Here is a 22,118-nt window from a genome sequence, read left to right as displayed (position 1 = left end):
CCTCTCACCCTCCACATCTCTGGCCTGTACCCCAGTTCTGTATGGATAAATAAATAAATCTTTAAAAAAAAATACTAATCTGAGTCTAATCCAAGTTAAATTCGTGAGCTGGTAGTATCTTCTTTATTAGGTGTTTGAATGTATGTAAAATTATGACTTTATTTAACTGGGGGGAAAAGGATTTGAAAAGCACCCCAGGGACTCCCCGCCGCCTCCCCAACATGGCTCTCACTCACCTAAAAGGGGGCACGGGTTAAAATTTCAAACCATGGAAATTGAACTAGAAGCGAACTATTTATGAACATCAAATGTGATTAATTGTTGCTTTCAGTCTACTAAGGGTCACAAACTAAAGGGTCAAATGTTATGTATAAAGTCGATGTTTTAACTAGCTAACACATATTTGCACTCAATTTCTAGGATGGTAGGAAAAACAAAGGCCAATAGATACATTTTAACGGCCATAATAAGACTTAAGTATATGTTAATTTGAATTACAGAAAGATAATTAAGAGAATCAGGATTCCAAAATAACTTAAATGATTCAATCTAATACCATCAAGCTCTAGTCCCACCCTGAGCTGCAGAGGCCAAAGCCTCCAGGCTGCCCAGCGCAGCACCAGCCCCTGAGAGACAGCATCCAGCGTGCAGACGCAATAAAGCAAAGCAAGCATGCTCATTTCTTATTTATGGCATTTTGTTAATATTTTAAACCCTTTTATGAAAGGTAAAGCTCTGATTGACTTACAATAACACCATAACACCTATAGATTCTGCATGATCACGGCACCACGGGTGACCTGGACTTGAGCCCAGACCCTCCACCCCAGAACTACCCCCCATGATGGGCACGGATGGGGTGCTTCCATGCATCTTGGTGCCCACCGCAGAGTGGGATGATATGGTCCATGCCTGGGCCGGACATAGCTACTCCCTGTGACTCTCATTCCCAAAAGACCCTTCTCTCCTGCAGAGCTGGTGAAGTTTCAGGGGAGACATTTACATCTAAATAGAGTTCAAATAAATAAATATTTAAGTTTTCAAAATGCAAATAGCCAAACCGTTATGATCAAGAAACTCACACATGAATCTAGCTCTAATTCCCACTGGATAAGAATACATGGCTTAGATTATAACCAGTTGTTTGCATTTCTGAATGCTCTGTGGTTGGGAGAGAGATCCAGCCTGGATATACAGAGCCTGAGAAAAGAAAAGCTTTCTCTCTGGGACCCAACAGATTTCCCTGAACTTCCAACAGAACACAGGTGAGCAAAGATGCTCACCTGGTTTCCTGCAGCCAAAGAACTCTACCGGCTTAGCTACTAAGGGATGCGCCCCCCAGAAAAGAATGATCCAAAACTGTGAGCCAGAATAGGATGCTGATCAGTAGACAATCTCACAGGGATGAAAGCAGAGTAGGAAAATACTTTGCAATAAAGTCAATAAATAAAGTTTATAAATCGCATTGATGGGGGACCTTGCTTGAAAATGGGTAATAGATCTCTCAAGCCACAGGGAGCATCAATGTCCAGGAGACAGAATGTCCAGGACACACGCAGAACCAACTCTAAAAGGGAACAAGACACCGGCTCAGAGCAGCATGGGTGACCAGCAGACTGTCACTTTGTGGAAGGGGAGGCCAGTTCCGCCCAGGCCAGGGCTGCTGAGGGATGGACAGATCAGCGCCCAGAGGTGCCTCAGGGGCTCAGGGGAGGATTTGAAGGTGGAGACCAGCTCTCCCAAGACACTTGTAAAATCTGAGGCTGTCTGGGCAAAGAGTTAAACCAAGCACTTCTGAAGAGGAAACAACCCCTCTCCACCCCACCAGAGAAAAAAGACCTGGAAATGAAGCAAGAGAAGACAGCCTGAGAGACAGTCAAGATTTGTCAGGTCAAGTCAGGAGCTGAGATGAGTGAAGTCGCCCCCTGCCAAGCAGGAACATGATCACAAATAGAAACAAGAGAAAGTGATACTATTTCCCTATTACCTTCAGAGTGATCAAAAGGGACAGCACCCCCAGAAAGCTTACAGAACAAGGGATTAAAATTAAATCAAAGGGCTAAAATATGACCTGTCCTCATCTTTATTAAATTACTAGTGATACACTACTAGGAAATTAAGACAAATACATTAGGAATTAATTTGTTGAGTACTTAAAGCAGTCTGGAGGAAAAATGTGAAGATGAGCACAGAGATAATAATGTAAGTTAAAATAGTCAATAACTTGGCGGAAACAAGTGCTAGGCAGATGTTATTAGTTGATCAGTAGCTCGGTGCAAACAGCCTTAACAGTCTCATGGAAATGTAACTATTTGGCCTAACAACTGGGGAGATGAGATAGAAGGAGAGAAGGTTGTAGGCCAACAATGGAATCTCGTGTGCAGTCCTGAGGACACCTACCCTGTTTAAAAGCCACTGCCGGCCCTCCCTGGTGGCGCAGCAGGTTAAGGCACAGCACTGAGAAGCTAAAGCCACTTCCGCATGAGTTCGATCCCCACCTGCCCCGGAGGTGACCCACAGGCCACGGCAGACCTCTCCTGACCCTCCCGCTGCTCCCCTCAGCAGTGGACTTGGTCAGTCGGCCTGTCCTGCTCCCCACTCTATCTCTGGTGAAGCCTCTCGCTGCCCCTGAGCCTCTGGCCTGTACCCCAGTTCTGTATGCACAAATAGATGAATCTTTAAAAAAAAAAAAAAGCCACTGCCTCCAGGTGCAGTCAATTTTGTATATTAAAGAGAGGTATATGAACCTTTGGTAAGATAAAATATTTTAAAATTTCATGAGATGAAACATCAATTGATAGCTTGGGTTTTATATTATTTTAGAACTCCTTCCTAACATGAACTCCACCAATATATTTTACTTAAAAAAAAACAAAACTTATTGTGCATATAGAACTGGCACAGGCCAAGCTGCAGAGGTGGCGGCAAGAGGATTCACCAGGGGCAGAGCACACTCGACTAGAATCTGGATTTATGTGACCAAAGTGTCTAAAAGCAAAATATGGTTCATTCAGTAAAACTGCAGTTTACAGATCCCAGTGCTGGTAACTAACATTTTATCCCACATTCTATAGCTTAACGTTAACATGGAGCTTTTTACGTTTTAATTTTAAATGCATATTTTTGCACCTCATCCCCTGCACTCAAGCACTGAGGCTCTTCAGTTACAGTTCATCCATCTTTGCCCTATATCCTGGTCTCCAAATATCTGTAAAACGACTGTCCCTTCTGCGATGTTACTGACATAAAGTACCAGCTTACAGTTAGAATCACAACTACTGAAGCCCCTGAAACTATTCTCATCCCCTCCGTTGATTTACAAGAAGGAAGCCTGTCTTTCCAGAAACACCTTTCTATACTCATTTGTATACTATCTAGACTCAGAGGCCGGTGGGTGCGTATGCACAAGGTAACCCCAAATCCTTATCATTTTCTTGCCTTTTCTACATGAGTTAAATTCCAGTAACCACATCAGTCCCCGGCAGGAATCACTATTAAGTACAGTAATACTTTCCTACTGCATTTTAACACTTCAACTAAAGCAGTCACTTTCTAAATGCCACATTTAAGATGAGAAAATGTAGTCCAAAATACATTTCATTCCTCTGGAAATAAAGATCTATGTAAAAGAGCTGTATTCCCATTCAACCATTATATTCTCAGCTATTTCCATTCAGAGAGACTAAGTAATAAGCTAAAAGCAAGTTTCAGAGAACGATAGAATCTGGTTTTATGTGACCGAATGAATATGTCTAAAAGCAAAATACAGTTCATTCAATAAAACTGCAATTTACAGATTCCAGTGCTGATAACTTATACTTTATCCCACATTCTATAGCTTAATGTTAAAATGGATTTTTTTTCACCTTTTAATGTTATTCTCATGTTCTTCTACTTCATCTCTTGCTACAGAGGACTGCCCAGAATATTTTGTACAAATGGATTTGCTTGGTGCTAACAGTCTAATGGAAGCAGCTGTTGGAAATAAACTTATTCTTTTAGTGAAAGGAATATTTAATAGGAATCCCCCTTTTGGGAAATCTTTCCAAGCCTATTCATCGCTCACATCATGCTTTATTTTCATTTGTGGAGGCCAGAACTGAAAGGTGCAGTCAATTTTGTATGCTAAAGAGAGGCATATGAAATAATTGACTAAGATTTCACTAATCCGTTAATCAAAAATGTTTTGTTGCTGGATTTCACACCATTAATTAATCTTAAATATCACAGAGCCACCACTAACCCTGTTGACTTTTCCACAATGGCACAAGTACTATGCACAGGATTATGTCAAAAGCTCATAATGAAACAGGTATTGTCCTCTCTAGCTACAGGTGGGAAAAACTTCCAAAGAGCAAATGTTTGGCTTCAGTGTCTGTGCCGGTCTGGTATTTTGCAAACCTTCTCCTCGATGAACCTGCTCGAGGGGCTTTTCCAACCCGGACACACCTGGCCTTCAGCAAATCGCGGACTTGCTGAAGTTGCTCTTTCCCCTAAGGCAAATAGAAATGCTGAAAAAATGACCCCCCACTGACCACTGTTGTGTATAAGTAAAGACGACTGGATAATGTGAGCTGTTCTTAAAAATTTTCCCCTAAAATTTCCCTTGCCTCTAGAACCACTTTGTATTTCAGTTCTAACACAAAATAATAGAGAATTACCTGTGTGCTATTCCTGCTTCTTTCTCCAGTTCATCAAAGCAGCTGTTGAACATCTTACTTGGCACAATCTATGTGTTCCCATAGATTGACTGTGCACTTCAATAATTAGTTACAATCAAACTTGGGGTATCTTTTTCCCCATGACAATACATACATTCAAATACAAATTCTTCCTCTTGTGAATAGAACTTCAGAGGTCCAGAAGAACATTATTACAGATGATGTGGAAATTGTTGGCCATCTAAATTTGCCATGCTGTTAGAGTAAGTCTGTATTTTCCAGGGTTTTTTTGGTGAACTTTTTGGTTGTTTTAGAGAGTTGGATTAAGCCAGTCACTAAACTTTACTCTCATCTATGCAATGGAATCATCTTCAAGAGTACAGGTTTTCCACTATTAGCTCTCCCTTCATGGAAAGATGCAGACACCATTATCTTCACATCAATATGAGATGAAACTTTCATGGCTTCTACCTTAGAAGTAGATAACATATCTTTGCCTTGCTCACATCAAGTTCAAAAATAACTATGCACCTACTTTCCACTCCATGGGGAGAATACTTTGGAGAGGTTTCGTTTCCCACACCAATCGGTCTATATTTTTATTCCTAGGAAGAGGCCAGGGTCAGGAGGACATGCAGTGTGTATGTTAGTTCTACACTAATCCTGAAAGTCCATAACTAAGTGTTCCCCTTAGGGTATGGATACAGTAGTGTTTTCAATGGTCTGATTTAATAACAACTGTCTTTAACAGCAAACTGAATAAATGAGCTAGGAAAACTAAACTTTTGGGAACTCCTGCTCTCGCATCTACAAAATGAATCTTTGCAGGGTTTAGACACCATGTTCTAAAAATAGCTTTGTCTGTACCAGGAGCTGAGGAAGTGCATGGATGTACTTGTTTTATTAAGAATGTCTTATTTCAGCCCTCAAAAAAAAAAAAAATCAACTGCCTAAAACCATCTTTATTCCATGTTTTTATTAATTCCATTTAAGAAGACAACCCTATGATAAGCATTATTAGATGCAAATAAATATCTTCACATTTTGCTAGATCTGTGGCCATGGCAATAACACTGGGCTGTCAGAAAAGTCATGACATATGCCTATGCAGAAATACATCTTAATTTTCCCGATTGTGATCTTTCGTTAGCTCCATGAGAGCTATGCTTCTTAATGAGTCCTAGTTTGTAACTTCTGTATTTGAAGTTGATTGATAAAACAAATACTTAGTGTAACAGTATTTTTAAATCCATGTTAAGGTTACTTTAACAGGACTCAAGTGTTCTAAGTTAAGAACATTTCAAATCCAATTTTTATTCGGAAATTTTCTAGCATTTGCAATTGTAACTATTTCTCTTTAAAGGACAAGTAATTCAAACACTTTATTGTCAATGCCTCTACATCACAATATTATGGTCCTGACTCTTTAGAGCTATCAGGATTATTATATGATGCTGTTGAGTTGAAGTCAGTATTCTTATTGAAATATTTCAAAAGATAAGAAATCATATCCATAAAGAGGATACAGGTTTAAGTAGTTGATGTCAAGAGTAATTTTTAATTTTCTGTGAGGTATTACCAAGACTTCTTAGAAAGTTTATGCACATAATATTTGTAAACAATTTTTCAGAGGTCCATATTCACCTCCTAAAAAGTAGAATGCGATGGAGATTTGCTGAATATTAATGTCAGGTGCTGGGTGAGATGTTTCTTTTACCTTATTCCATTCTGTGTCTGAGGGAGTAATCCTTAGTTTGGTGATAAGTCACATGGTTGAGGTCAGAGAGATGACAGAAAAGCCTATTTTCTGAGTAGGTGGAAGAACATGAGCTTCCCTGGGGGCACAGGGGATAAAGTCTCAACACAATCAAGCTGTCGCCGGTCACTGTGGCCTGGGAGGTGTCCACCCCCATGGTACCGTAGACCTGCCTGTTCTGCTCCCTACTATCTCTGGTGAATCCTCTCACCACAGCATGCATATCTAACAGTGATCTTAAAGTAAAATCAGAAGTTACTGCTTCTGGTAAATGGTCTGTGATAATGATGGTAACAGCTGTGGGTGTCCCTCATTGTGTCTGGGGCTGTTCCCACAAAACTTTGGGGTCAGTTCTCTGGCCTCTTGGAGTGGGGTTGGCCTTGTGACCTGCTTTGAATCAGTGCAGCTGAAGGAGGATGTACTGTGAGGTCCCCAGAGTCCTGGTGGGAACTACCCAACCAAGTGGGCAATCTCACGCTTGGCCACTGAGCTCACAGTGCCTCCTCAGGCCAGGCAGAGACCCAGCTGAGTGTCAGGTATGGGTGAAGCCATGTTGGGTTTTCCAATCAGGCTCTGTCTGGGAGAAGCAGATCTAACAGTACCCACCCCCACCCCATCTCCAGGGGAAGCAGAGCACCACCATCCAGTAGCATCTGACCTCAAGCTGGTATCTGGAGGCAAGTTGCTGTCAGAACAAATCCTAGAATAGGTGGCGCTTGTGGGCAGACAGTGGGGAGGGCAGTGGTGATGCTGTGAAGAAAGCAGCGAGCCAGTGCAGAGCTGGACACTAGCAGGAGCATCACAGCTACAAGTGTGTAATAAGCCTGCGGTTTTAGCTCACAAGATTAACATGCAGCATGCTCAAGAGCCAGATGCTGTCTTTTAACCACATTATAAGAGAAAAATAAGCTCGAAAATCACTCGGTTTTCAAGCAGATTTCAGAGAAGAGAAGCAGTCACGAAGTAAGGCATTGTCTCCTAGTAACATGAATCAGCCACTGAAAATCTTTGGGGAAGAGCTAAAAAAGACTTAATGGAAGGTCATAGGGGGATGAAGAATAGGACAATCTCATAAACATGGCAACTGGACAAGCACAGAGACTACCTCAGTGAGAATGGGGTTGGCTCATGGGACGTAAGAGCAGCAAATCCTACTTACTGGGACTTATGAGAATGTTAAAGTCACAACACCCCCAGGTTTAAAGAAAGTTCTAGTGGGAAAGCAGTCAACTGAGGGGACTGAAAGGACAAGAGGCCACAGCTTCCCCATAGCCCATGTCAGAGTGGAAGAGAGGAGAGAACCACTTCACAGCCAACCGTGGCCTCTTCTCTAGAAGGAAGATACAGGGTCCTGGACTCGAAGGGTGCAAGGTTCTCCTGCCTCTTGGGGAGCAGCTCAGTTGGTCCTGCTGAATGAGAGCCCCCCAGATGGAGTGAAAGGACAGATGCGTTTATCCAGACACACAGGGCGCCATCTTGGGCAGTCCCTCCTCGGTCCATCACCCTAATGATGTGACCTTGGGGCGCCCCTGGCCAGCAGCACACACAGATCCGCCTTTTCTAGCCAACAGCAGAAACTGAAGCTTAAGGAGTTGTTGTTTTAACCACTGCATTTTGGATCGTTTGCTGGATCCTGAGGTAGAATTGAAAATTTTTCATGCCCAACATTTGGTAGAAAAATCATTGAGGAAATAATCTTAAACTGGGTCCACTGACAAGATTTCACCTCTGAAGAGAATTAATCTTTCTTTACCAGCTTTTTCCTTCACAATCTTACCCACTTAAACTACTGTGACTTGATTTATTCACTTAGTTAATTTGTTTTATGGTTTATAGCTCAATATATCAGATACTAAGCTTTTTTCTATATAAAACATATTTGTTTTCATTTTATAATACTGGATGTGACTCAGAGGTACAGGATAACACCTCTTCCATTAGGTGTACTCTAACTTCTATACCTTTCAGAATTAAAGTTGTTTTAAATTGTCTTTACCATAATATGCAGCATCAATTAGGCAAAGCAATAAGATGATCCTCATCAAATCAGTATTGTTTTAAATTTTTTTGTTAATGTCTAGTTAAAAATGTGTCTTCATATGTAAGATATATGAAAAATAAAGGTCACGGATTTATTTAACCAATATCCCGATCTTGGGTTCAACATATCTTGTGTAATACTAACCGGTTTTGTAAGTGCCTGAGTTCAGTTTCCAAGTTCTCATTCATTTCTTTCTGTTCATCCAAAGCTCTCTGGAGTTTATGGATCTGGTGCAGGGAAACATCAAGCTGAAAACAAAGTAGAAAACTTTTAAGTAAATGTGCATGAGATGAATAATTTTTAAAAATATTTTTGCATGACACATCAATAATCTCAACAGCAATGCATCAGCCTCTACAGCCTCAACAAAATTGTTTTTAGACATTTTTCCCATTTTTATCTTCATTCTCTTCTATGTCATTGTGCTAGAACTTGGGCTTATTACTCAAATAACAGTCAACTTTGTAATGCATGGAAGTTACATATATACACGGGAAGAAATGAGTATTTATAGATACTTCTAAAAAAAAATCTTAATCAAGTGCATTTTGTCTGAGGCCTTGCAAGGAGTCCCTCTGGCAAACAGCTATTGCTGTACCTCTAGTCAGGCATTTGAATACCTACAGCCAGAGATATTCAGAGAGGACTGAGGGAAGATATTTTGGAATGGTCAGCCGATGACAATCTATGGTGCAATTATAACTTGGCCATAAAGCCCTTTCCTTCCTTGAAAACTCGTGGTGTAGGTAGCAAAAGTCTGCCAGCAAAAGTGTTGCTTTTTGGCAAAAGCTTGATTTCAGCCACTCTGCAGGTGGCTGGTTTTGATGTTTACGTCTAGACTTCTCTCTGCGAGGATCTATGCCGAGAAGACCGAGTCCCCTCATCTCATTCCAGTGAAGATGGCAGAAATACCTTTGCTTTCCTTAGCGTGTCCCAGGGCTGCATTCCCTTCCTCACCCTCCTCCCTGCTCCCAACTGAGCTGCTTAAGGGGCTTTTGCGCAGCTCCGTGGGCTCTCCTGTGTCTGCTGGAGGTAGCATGGTGGTGTTGTGCTTCTCTGTGGTGTTTTTTCTCTTAACAAAAATGGAATTCAAATTTTTCTGGAATGTGACTATATATGAATAACATACTGGCCAGTAATTCTGTTCAACTGCAATAGAAAATTTCACATTTTCGTTTTTCCTAAATATGCCATTGGAAAAAACCCTACGTGGCACTACAGAGCCAAGATAGCTCTTAAAGGATTGAGAACGGTTATCTTTAAAAACCCGCAGCTTCTATTTTATCATTTGAGTTTAATATATGGGTGCCAATAGCATATATATGAGAATAACCTGAAAACTTAACGGATATTAGATATTTCGGGACTTTTGGTCCAACCACATGAAAAACAACAGTCTATGCTACTGAAAGTTGCTCATTTCAAAGCTGGAGTCAATTTTGTAATGCATAACAAAAGTCTTAATATGCATTTTTTCCATTATACTGAAAGCTCTGAAAAAAATCAGACACATTAAACCAATCTTTGCGCAAATTTTCACCGTGATCGAATGAAGTCAAATTGACCTAAATTGTTACTGAAAGTCCTGTGTTTAATTCTAGTTTATCACTCATAGAACAGCTTGCAGTCATTAAAATGCTTATTTAGATTTCATGATGCTATTTATGCTATCGAAGCTGAGAGAAAAATCCTTATAATACTGTAATACATGACATTTCATATTGACAGCTATGAAGAGAAACACCGTGAATACTGGTCTAACGTGTTTATTTTTTATATTAGTATAAAGTTTTTTAAAAATAAATGAACTTTTAGATTAAAAGTTGTGATGTTTTAGGGGCAAGCTATCACCCATGTATTCACATTTTCTCATCGGGCTGCCTCAAAGCCGTGGCTATTGCAAGCAGGCCATGTTAGTCCTGGCAAACCCCTCCATAGCCTTCAGTACCCAAAACAAAATCTCAGTCCCGGATTAGCCGACAAGCTCTTCTCCTGTGTCTTTCAACACCTCCTATCACCCCAGACTTGTGGCTTGCTCAACACCCCTGAAATTTTACCCATTTCCAGCAGAAAACAGAGTGAGTTTGCTGGCAATGTGGTCATTTTCTTTTCTTTCCCATATCATTGCTCACCTTGTATCTGCCCTGGACACCACCCACCATAAAGCCCTTCAAAATAGACGTCAAGCATAAATACATACATCTTAAAAAAATAAAAAAGGAAAAGAAAAGAAAAAAGAAACAAACTTCAGTTTTTAACATACATAGGACTCGCTTTGTGGCCTTGGTCTCTGGGAAGGCGCATGATTTTTACCTTTTACCCAATTCCCAGGTAACACACTTGGAGTAGAACTCACTATGGCTTCGCTGAAGGACCTTTCATTAGTTACAAGCATAGATGGTTGTGAGTTTTCCTACATCCTTGAGTTTCCCTAACTTGTCATTTCTTGTCTCTCGCAAACAGAAGCTTCCTCAAAGTACTTCAGCCCCCTGCTTGTCCAGATACCCACAGACGAACTACCCACACACAGCACCTTGAACACCTCCTCCCCCCTCTCCACCCCCGCGTCCTTCACGACTCCAGGCCCCAGTCATGGGTATGTAGCACGCTCACCTGTGTCATGTTTATTACATCATCATCCCCATCATACAAGCACCTAGTTTCATATTGCATATGCTCATGGTCTCTTTACGAGAGTGAAGATGCCCTGAGGAAGAGAGATCCATTCTGCTCCTGTGTGTATTTCAAGCACAGTGAGCTCTGGGTTAGGCAAAGCAACAGAGGCCCTTCTACTTTTGTTAAAAAAAAAGCGTTGCTGAAAAAGTAGGCAACAATTTGGAAAAATTCTGTATTAATGGCATCTTAAAACTTTTATATGCCAGATAGATCCAATTCAATATTTACCGAGAGAGCAGAATAATTGCTTTGTTCCTACTGCAGCTTGGGTAAGGCTCCAGGCAATCTGCCTGAAATCTGAGTAGATTCCAAAAATTTTATGATTCAAGAAAAAAATACGTTCAAACCATATCCTATAATCTGATCAGACTGACCGTGGGACAGAGGTCTCAGCTCCAGTCTAACCTTGGTCATAAGACAATGACTTCAGCTAAAAGGGGGTTACAACTCCTGGAAAATACTCATTTCTATCCTTGAAAAGAAAACAAAACAAAAGATTAGAAAAGAATATCCTGGAAAAGCAAAGCCTGTTAGATGCCTCAGGCGGCAACATATGAAACCTGCTTTCATTTGTATTACGAGTCTTCGTCTAACTGAAAACGGACACAGGTGCTCATCAGTGCTGACACCTCTTTCCATCAGCGCCTGCCCAGGACCGATTCCAGCCTCACAAATGGAAGTGACATGCTGTGCTTCAGACTCTGGCAAGTCCTCCTGGCCGCTCTGCTCCAGCTCTGCTCGGGGCACGCACAGGGGTGTCTCTGTAAGCTTTCCAGCTTGGAATGTGATTAAGGAAATGAAGAATGATGACATCAACTCGGATAAGCATCCTGATCACACGTTCTCTGAAACCCACTCCTGGGATGGGGCTCAGAAACGAGAGGCCACCCCACCTTGCCAAGGTCGAGTGTTAGGACAGACTCATTTTACATGGATATTTTTAATTGAGACTCATATCGCGCTATGCTCTTCATCCAAATAGCCATAGTGTACTGAAATTTCTTAGTGACTTTTAGTGGGAAGGAGTTAAGAAATCTATTACTTGTAGCATAGGCTTTCTACTTCTTTTTCAATGCCAAAATCAACTGCCAGACTTTTAATGTAATAGAGTGCTGCTAGTTAGATTGTGTTAACATGTTGCTAATTACATGAAAATGATTGTGATTTATATTCAGTGAATCCAAGAAATCATTACTGAGGCATTCAACATTAAAATGTGAACTTCAAATGTAAAATGCTCTGTGCCCTTTAATCCATGTGATGTAAGATTTACTAGAATAGTTTGCCACGGGCCCTTTTTGTACATATGTCATTAAATTTCACAGGGCTTCTAAATTTCTACTGGGTACTATTCATTTTAAGTAAGTAAAAGAAGCTTCATCTCTACCGGGCAGTTGTTAAAAGGCTTAAAAAGTGTTAAACATGCTGACGCTGGATAAATGCAATGCTTAAATAATTTATTGACCTTCTGGGCCAATAACTTTTCTAATCACATAAGGTAGTAATGAATATATTTAAGATATAGAGCTCATGAAATTAATGAGAATATCTCAGCTGAGTAAGTCAAGGTGAATTAAAGTCTTTAGAACAATAAGTGTGTTTGCTTATAAGAGTGTGGGCTTAATAATTCTATATGATGGGTCAAATATGAGAAATTTTTAAGAAAATTATTTTTGGAAATTTAAGATAGTTTTCTTTAAACTCACTTCCAGCAAATGGAATGATGAAAATTATATTCCCAAAGATTTTTTTTTTTTTCATTTTAGTGACACAGCATCTTTCTTTTTGGGAACATGTGTAGTTAAATCTGTTTTAAAGCTCAACATTCTTAACAACCAACAAGTAAGCATGGAAACAGCCTCAGAAAAGAACAAATTTAGAGACTCACACTTGATTTTAATTCTTACTAAACGTTTGGAATAATCAAGACAGTGTTATAGGTACGAGGACAGGTGTATAGGTCAGTGAATAAAATTGTGCTGGGTCTAGGGAAAAAATACACATGTCAAAACACAGTTGATCATAGCTGCTTCAGAGATTAAAAAAAGAATGTAAAGATGTTTTTCCTTTCCTGAAAAAATAGTTCAGGGACAGCTAGCTATCCACAAGTAAAAAGCTATGTCCATTTGGGGCCATAGTCCCAAATGGAAGAGTTAAAACTACGCAACTCAATTTGGAAATAGGTTCAGAATGTACAGAAAACAACTCCATAATAAAAAGGGGCAAATAATCCTATTAAAATGGGCAAAGAATATATTCTGATTCTTCTCCCCTCCCAAAATCTAAATGATAACTTAATGCATGAAAACATGATCAGCATCATTAATCTTTAAGGAAATTCAAATAAAAACCACAACTAGGTACAATTTCACACCAATCAGATGGCTATACTCAAGTAGTCTTAAATAACAAATGAGATTAGAACACTGAAAATCTAAAGAAAATAAAAACATCCACACAGAAATTTGTACATGAAACAACATTAAAGAATAAGGTGGTAAAGGTGGTAAATGTGATTTGTATATACCATGGAATATTATTTAGCCATTAAAAGTATTGCTCCATGCAATGGGGTGGGGGGAGGGAAATGCACGGGATTATGGTGATGGCACATGGGTGACTTGGTGATGGGGAACCCGGGGGGATTACAATTGAGATGGAAAAAAAATGTACAAAATGAAGTAAAAATAAACTTTTGTAATTAAAAAAAAAAGTTGCTCCATGCAACACTGTGGGTGAATCTTGAAACCACTAGGCTACATGTACATGAACTAGTCACAGTCACATAGTCTGATTTCATTTTGGTGAAAGGTTAGATGTGGAGAACGTAGATCAAGAGATGCCAAATGTTGGGTGCGAGCCAGGAGAACAACCACTAATGATTAAGTAGTTTCATTTTGGGATGGTGAGCATGGTTTAAAATTAGATAACAATGATTTTCACCCAAAACAAATGGAAGACTTTGCATGGATTAAATTTATGGTATGTGAATTATATTGCAGTAACGTTATTAAAAAGTAGAAATAAACACAGTTGCTGTATTATCTATAAATTCTGCCAAATCAATCAACTTAGGGTATACACAAAATCAGGCACTGGGGTATTTCTAGTGAATACAGACTCCTCAGATTATCTTAAAAAAGGAACCACTTGACTTCTAATAAACTTTTGAATCTTTATAATGGCATAGATAAAACATCCACTGATGACTTACCAAGTCTAAAATGTATGCACATTTTTAAAGACTTTAAGATAGGTATTAATACATAAGATGATGTGGGCTAAAGTAATAAATAGCTTATTTTAGCTCAGAGATACTTTCTTCCCAATAAATTAAACCAGCATCATGGCCAGTGGGAACAAAGCACTTGACATTCCTCCATGCTGGTGGTTCTTAATTTATGCCTTGAGGATCTTAAAATGAATCCTTGTTCAGGCTACCATAGCAACCGCAGAATCAAAGCCTTGATGTCGTGTGGCACATCTGTAGCTGAGAGGACACTTCAGGATTCGATTGGCTCACCTGGGGCAGTGATACTACAAGTGTTTATGGTACGGCATCTTAATGAGGGGATTTTAATTGGTGTTAATTTTATCCCAATTAAAGACAATGAGAGTACACCCCTCTTCATAGAATAGACAGTTTTCATCAAGATGTGTGAATGAATAAACATTAAGGGTATTTAATTTGTAACCAAGTTCTCAAGCTTTGATAGCTTTCTCAATTGAGTTAACCTGAATAATACTTTAAAGTGTTATTGTGGAAAAATAATATTTGATCTCAGAAGAAAATAAAGTATCAACTAACATTCATGAAAATGAAGTGTTAATTTTCATTAAATCACCACTTGCATTTGATCATCACAAGATGCACACATTTCCTACTAACAATCTTTTCCCATGTCATCTTGACTCAGCGAACCCATAGCAGATGTCTGCTGCACAAGGACTTTTCAGAACACCAGACTCCATGCCTTCCTTTGCCTCTGACCAGTAGAATGCATTCCGGAGACTCTATGAAAGAGGTGAAATCGCCATTTTTGTCCCAATTTTCAACCGTTTATCACATGCCATGATCAGTAGGCCTCATGGCCAGCAAAGGTATAAGTCCCAGTTATTCCTCTCTAATTAATAAAAGGAAATTACAGCAAAATCAGTTACCTAAACACTAGGTCAGTATCACGGCAACTGAAACTCTCAGACATTAAGCATGAAGAACAAGAAATTCAGCACCAAACTTTGCAGTACTATACGACTGCACCTGGAGTCCTTTTCTTGGCTTTCACGGCAGCAGTTAAGCCTGGTCGTTAAGACAGGCCAGCCCCTCTGGTGACAATCTACCAGTGACTCAGAAATGCCCTTTCCCAAAGGTGTGGCAGAATTTTCATGAAACACAGGAAATAACTTTTATCGAGAGCTACAAACCCTGCATCCCCCTTTCTCCCTAAAGGAAAAGCCAATTAGGGGTTCAGGGAGTATTTTAAAACCAGTAAGCGCTCTTGGTTGATTGGTCAATTGATCGCAACCAAGGCTCACGCTCTCATTAAACAATGGTAGATACCTCAAATCAGACAGAGTTACTTCAGAGGGAAATCTGCACTCCCATGTTCTTGCTGGACTGTTTACAACACACCCTGCAGAGGAGTGGACAGGAAGATGGGGCTTCTCCGGAAGGGGGGACACTCGGTTAGCAGGCAGACCAATGCTGTTTGCAGCTACAGGGGCTAGAGCTGGCGAGGAGGATAAGCAAAATATGTCAGAAGGAGAAATACAAAGATGGGATTGTGACACCTCTCTGCAGTAAGAGAAACCGAGCAAGGAGTCAGAGAAAGTCAAAGTAAGAACTGTCTAGGAAACTGACTGCAGCGGGAGACCACCTCTGGGGGAGAACAAGGGAATGTGGGTATTGTTGGTGGGGGAGGGGGTCCCTGTACTCTTAAAGCTCAACTATGCAAGCTGATGTTACCTCAGTTAAAAAAAAAAAAAAAGTAAAATTCATGAGAATAAGTAGAAGTGGAAAAATCTTCAAGTTTTATAAATTAGCAAACTACAAGAAGTAATATAAGCAAATGACATGAAGGGAAGCGGTGGCCGTGACTGGAATATAAACTGAAAGGCAGAGGCAGGACCCCTACAGAGAGCATTATAATCTAATCAGTGTTTTCAATTTAGAAAGGAACCCCTAAATCTCAAGAAAGGATTATAATCATCAGGGGTGAAATGTGTGAAACAGGAATATTTTCCTAATGATAGAAGTCTCTTTCCAGATTATAATTTCCAAGATGACAAAAGCATGCCGGGAAATTAGTTACCTGCAAACACTTGTGAATGAAGCCCGCTGAATTACAGGCACCAAATATCTCGACGGGATTTTATTTCCCCCCTGGCATGGAAAGCAAAACAGAACCTAGATCCTTCTTTGAATAAGTTTCAAAGAGAAAACCTTATAAACATGCATCCTGACTTGTAGAGGAACTTTTACATATGTAAGTTACCAGCAAGGTTGTTGACCTCATTCTTGTGGAAGTTTCAAAGAACCAAATGAGAGTCTGAAAACAGTGTTTCTAGCATTGTTTCTGAAACACAAGTGGACACCTCTTCATTTTAAAAATTGTATTTCAGCTTCTGAGTTCTAAATTCCCTGGGTTTCTCTATGATTTCAGTTGTTTTGACCATATCATTCGAGAAAGAAACTGATTAAATTTTCTCTGAATAATTTTAAAAATGTATCTGAAATAATACAAATGAAAATAAGCGATTGGCATATGAGACTAAGTGTCTAATGTATAGTAAAAATAAATCTATGATCGACTTAGAGGTTTTTATCACCTTTAAACTATTTTAAATGACAACAAAGAACAGTAGTCAGATTTACAAAATTTAAGAGCTGTTGAAATAGAGAACATGTCTTCCTCTAAATAGTAAAATACTGCTGGTATGCTTTCAGTTTAATTTAATTCCAACACATCATTTCCAGTCATAGCTTAGTGACATCACAACAATGTCAAAGGAGATGCATTATTCCTGATGGGAAAAAAGACAGATAACCGGTATATAAAGTACATTCCTTACAACAGAGGTCCAGCTCTCCACAAAACTAATGATCAAATTACAAACATAATATTCAGGTTCCAAAATTTCAAAATATTCTTTACCTCTCTTTGAATATAATCACTGACTATTACTGAATCACTGTTGTAAACAGCTTTGCCTAGTTTATCTCATACTATAAGTACAAAGTCAGTGTAGTGGAAAAACATCTTTAAAATTTTATGAGAATAGTTTTGGCCCACTAGACCTCCAGAATGTCTCCCTGGGACATTTGGAAGTGCCTCTGTAAGGATGTTTCCCAGTGTTTAAGTTGCATTTGACTATAAGTTTCTAGAAACAGCATAAACATACATTCTTTGAGAAATACTCACAGACATCAATGAACAATGTGGAATAAGAAAAATAAAAAGATACCAGCTTACAATACCACTCAGTTCATCTAAGGTGACCTATGAAAGTGTTTGGGATTTCTTCCATTCATGGTGCACAAGTTCTATTATGTTCAGTTCCCAGAAAAAACCCAAAACTATATGACATAAATAAAAGCAAACAAATGTCTCAGATGTATATAAATGAAATGGATTGGAAAAATTCCTGAATGCCACTGGCAATGTTTTTAAAACATACCCAGATTTCTTCTACACATTAGACATCAAGTTAACACACTCCAGGCAGAAAGAGACCCACATAAGACTTTCCGTGACTACATGGTGCACCAAAGATAATGCAGTTCTAGATGCTGTGATTTTTTTTAATCTTGCATACATGCAGGCTCAAATTTCCCTGGATGTTTTATGGAACAAAGAAAATTCTAGTTTACTGGGTACATCGGAGAAATGTTACATTAGGTTGGAACCATGATCTGGAATGTCCCCAGCCACTGCTCCCCCTGTCATTCAGGACATTTTGTAAGAAACTGGCATGGCGATCTGCCAGCGCTTACTCTTTCAAGGCAGATCTACTTCTTGTGCTTCCCATTCAGCTAAGTTTAGAAATGCAATTATACTTCCCCTTGTGAAGGCTTCTTACTTAAATGGAGGCTTCCCCCCACCCCCAATGAACACCATGTTTTTCTTACAGATAATATGCTGAAAAGAATTTAATTGTGTTTACTTAGCACTTATAAGGGAATATAGCTTGGTAGTACAGTTACTGAAGTTAAATGCTATGACACTAAAGGAGATGAATTGACTACAAATTTAGCATGTGAGAATGTTTACCCCTGTGAAAAATGTTAGGGATTTTTAATAGACTACTTTCTAGAGCAGCTTTTAGGTTTATGGACAAACATAGGGGACAGTAAAGAGCTCTTGGGGACCCCCTCCCAACCCACCCTATTGTCCTCTGTTGACATCTTGCAGTAGGATGGAACACACAAAGATGAAGGTGTCTTGGGAAGATCCACACTCACAAGGTTGACGGTAAGTGGCCCTAAGATTTAAAGCATGGAAGCATTGATGTGATATGGGGTAAGGAAGAACAGGAAGTCAAAGATGAATCAATTTTTGCCTGAATGATGGAATAGCTAGAACAGCAGATTGAATTATTTACATTTGAGAGTTATCTACACACAAGTGGTATCAGAAGCCATGAGGCTGAAAGAGTCCATCCAATCATGCTACGTCTGGGCCTCTTCCTGAAACATTCAAAAAACTAATTAGAAAGAAGGGTCCTCCCTGGTGGCACAATGGGTTAGGACTCAGCACTGCAAGTGAGCCCCCGGTCGCTGCATTTTGAGTTCAGTCCCTGGCCCTGGAGGTGACCCACAGGGCTCAGCAGACCTCTCCTGTCCCGTCCGCTGCTCCCCTCAGCAGTGAACTTCCTTGATCTGCCTGTTCTGCTCCCCACTATGTCTCTGGGGAATCCTCTCACTGCCCTTGCACCTATGGCCTGTACCCCAGTTCTGTTTGCATAAATAAACCTTAAAAAGGGGGGGGGACTTGCACTCCTGTATTGATTTCAGTACATTTCCAATAGCCAAACTATGGAAACATTGTGCCCAAACTGATGAGCAGATCAACAAAATGGGGTACAGCTACACAGTGGCACAGTACTCAGCAATCAAAAAGGAAGAACTCACGCCATTCACAGGCACATGGTGGAGCCGAAAGGGATCATGCTCAATAAGATTAGCTGGAAGACTAGATGTTGTCACTTACATGTGGAATACAGAGAATCGAAATTGAGTCAGATAAGGACAAGCTTAAAAACTAACTGGTGCTACAGACCTACAGAACTGGAAGAAACTCACTTAACTACAGAACTGAAGTAATCAGAGCAGGGAGGTGATGAGACCGGGGTAAGAACAAAGACAGAAGGATTCTGGCTGGGGGCTATGGGTGATTTGGTGGTAGGTGCACTATTTTGACAATACCTGATGGGATCCTAAAAAGTTACAGTTAAAAATATGTATTTTAAAATGGTTTCTTCCAAATAAATACATTATCACCAAATAATGACAGATTTGGACTTTTCCATTCTGATGCCAATCTGGTTCTTTAAAAGAATTTGGGTTTGTGACACAAACTATGCAACATCTATCGTCTGACAGATTCTGGGTAGATAGGGATAAGCTCTGAAAAATCAGACTTTCCACTGCTAACTTATGTTATGGCCTCCCTTTTTTGTATAATCATAATATCAAAATATTCTGAGCAACCATCAGTTCACAACTGGATTGTCTTAGCAGCATAAGGCTGCTGCCTGGTTCAGGCAAGCTGCCCCAGGAGGAGAAATTCCTCTGTCTCCTGAGACAGAAGGCAAGCCCCAGGAGAGATAAGACCCCAGGACATAAAAACTCCTGGGAAGCTTCCTTGGTCTCTTTAAATAAAAAAAGCAAACCTCAGATAAGGCTCCCACGGCATAAGGACTCATGGACTAATTTTAACCTTGACTACACAGGTGTTGTTTGATACACAACTGTACAACTTTCTTAATTTACTCCTTTTCAAAACAAGCACTAACTACTCTCCACTAGCCTTAAATTAGCCACTAGCCTTTCTTTAGACAATCACTGATAACCCTGCTAACACAATTTATTACTACCTCAAGACCCCTAACAACCTTTTGCTAACCAGCTCACCCTTTCCCAGACCCCTCTTCCTTTGAGTGATAACTAGACAGCTGTACACATGACAATTATCACAAAAACGTATAATCTAGTATACCATAATTTGTTAAGAGAAAAATGCTTTGTTCCCCTTGTCCTTGAGAACGTTTTATGGCGATGTCTCATTCACGTACCCTATGCATTATTGCAATCAACTACTTGTTACGCAGTATAAATAAAGACCTGCTGAGGGAATGGCAGGAAGACTTGCACCCTATCCTGACTCCAGTGTCTTCCTCGCGCCCGCTCCCCGACACCTTCCCATCTTAGGGTCCTGCCTGTGCTGCCTCCAGACACCTCAAAAGTTGGAGCTGGTCTCCGACAGGTTTGCTTTGTTATTATAGCCTTCAACAAACAGGCGGCATTGTCTGCTTTTTAATTAGAAGCGTGACTATAGTGAGACTGTAGACGGCGGGTCTTCGGGCAAAGCCAGAAGCAGAACAGCACACAGACGGTCAGAAGCTCGCGTGCTCTCATCATCCCCACCCGTCACAGCAGTAAATGCTTCTAACAGCAACATTCTTTCTTGGCCTTAATACAGGTGGTGGAGTCTCTCGTGGCACTTTTCCTCCAGCCCTGGATCAAGTTACCTCCATCTAATTTCCTAGCCAACACTGGTCTTTTTGCTTTCCAGGCACCTGCTGTTCTGCTTTGACCATTTCTAAGACTGCCTTTGTCTGACTCTAGTATTTCTTTTTTTAAAAAATGCATGTACAGATGTAGACAATCTAAGTTGCTGCATCTTAATCACACTGTTAGAATGTGTCTTTATTAGTATTTTTCACCTCTAAATTCAGCGTGCCAGTTTTCAATGCCACGGCTAGGACTTGCCTTCCCCCTTTTCTGCTGTCTGTGGTGGTTGCTTGCAGCGAGGTAGTTTCTGCTCCATCAATAAGAAGGCGCCATCTTACAGAGCTGAAGTTTTCTCCACCCGCCCTCCAGGACCACCTCACACATCTGTTCTCCATTTGCCTGCCTCCTGGCTCCAGGATATTTCATTCCTGTCTTCCGGGACCAGTGGTCACACACAGGAGTGACTTGGGCAAGCTCAGATCCAGGCCACCGCATCCGGGCCCTCCCTGCCTAGCCAATCTGCTCTGAGCACTTGGAATTTGACCACAAGAACTACAGGGGACATCATAACACACAACCAGATTTCCCGAATTACAACAGCTTTGTTCATTGTTCATATTTCTACTTTGTTCTGAGACACTTGATAAGGTGACAAACATACACGACAAAGACCTAGATATACTTTTAATCTATAGGAAGTAACATGCTACATTAACAGAGTATTATGTTTTCTATGCAGTTGTCATTTATTCGAACACGTCTTTGTAGTGGAAATTGACAGAATCATAATGTATACACAGGTATACAATCCATATTTTTATACTTACAAGTATGTTGAAATTCCCTATTTCTGACAAATAAATCACTGGTTCCTGAAGACCACTTGTACCGCCATGACTTTCTACCAGGGAAAAGAATGTCTTCTCCATTCCCCTTCTGCTAAAAGTGTGTTTTCAACACTTGTGTGAGTTATGGTAATTTCAACTTCAAACCATGGAACTCTTTAGACTGTAACTATGGTGCCATGTTATCTGCAGTTCCCTGCCATTTCCAAAGATTTCTTCGGTGATCAATGAAGAACTAAATTGTATTTTTACTGAAGAGCCATTTTTTGTATAGATTTTCATACAGCAAAACTATTTTTGCATGATAATTTTTCCTGTGTGTTTTTAAAGGACTCTTTACCTTATTAACATATGCTATTTTCAAATATTGATACAGAGGGGCGTGATCTGGTACTGCGGCTTTGCT

The 22,118-nt window shown here is 40.1% G+C and overlaps 1 protein-coding gene across 1 annotated transcript in view; it reads right to left on the bottom strand.

Moving 5' to 3' along the window:
• CCDC102B (coiled-coil domain containing 102B) overlaps window positions 1-22,118 on the bottom strand; it is a 239,920-nt gene that overhangs the window by 17,150 nt on the left and 200,652 nt on the right. Inside the window, exon 8 of the mRNA XM_012725769.1 lies at window positions 8,603-8,706. Coding sequence (XP_012581223.1) covers window positions 8,603-8,706 — 104 coding nt within the window. The remainder of the gene's footprint in view (window positions 1-8,602; window positions 8,707-22,118) is intronic.

This window comes from Condylura cristata, unplaced genomic scaffold, assembly GCF_000260355.1.
Source record: "Condylura cristata isolate star-nosed mole 26May11 unplaced genomic scaffold, ConCri1.0 scaffold00016, whole genome shotgun sequence".
Classification (NCBI taxonomy): Eukaryota; Metazoa; Chordata; class Mammalia; order Eulipotyphla; family Talpidae; genus Condylura; species Condylura cristata.
This window is presented reverse-complemented; position numbering and strand designations above follow the sequence as displayed.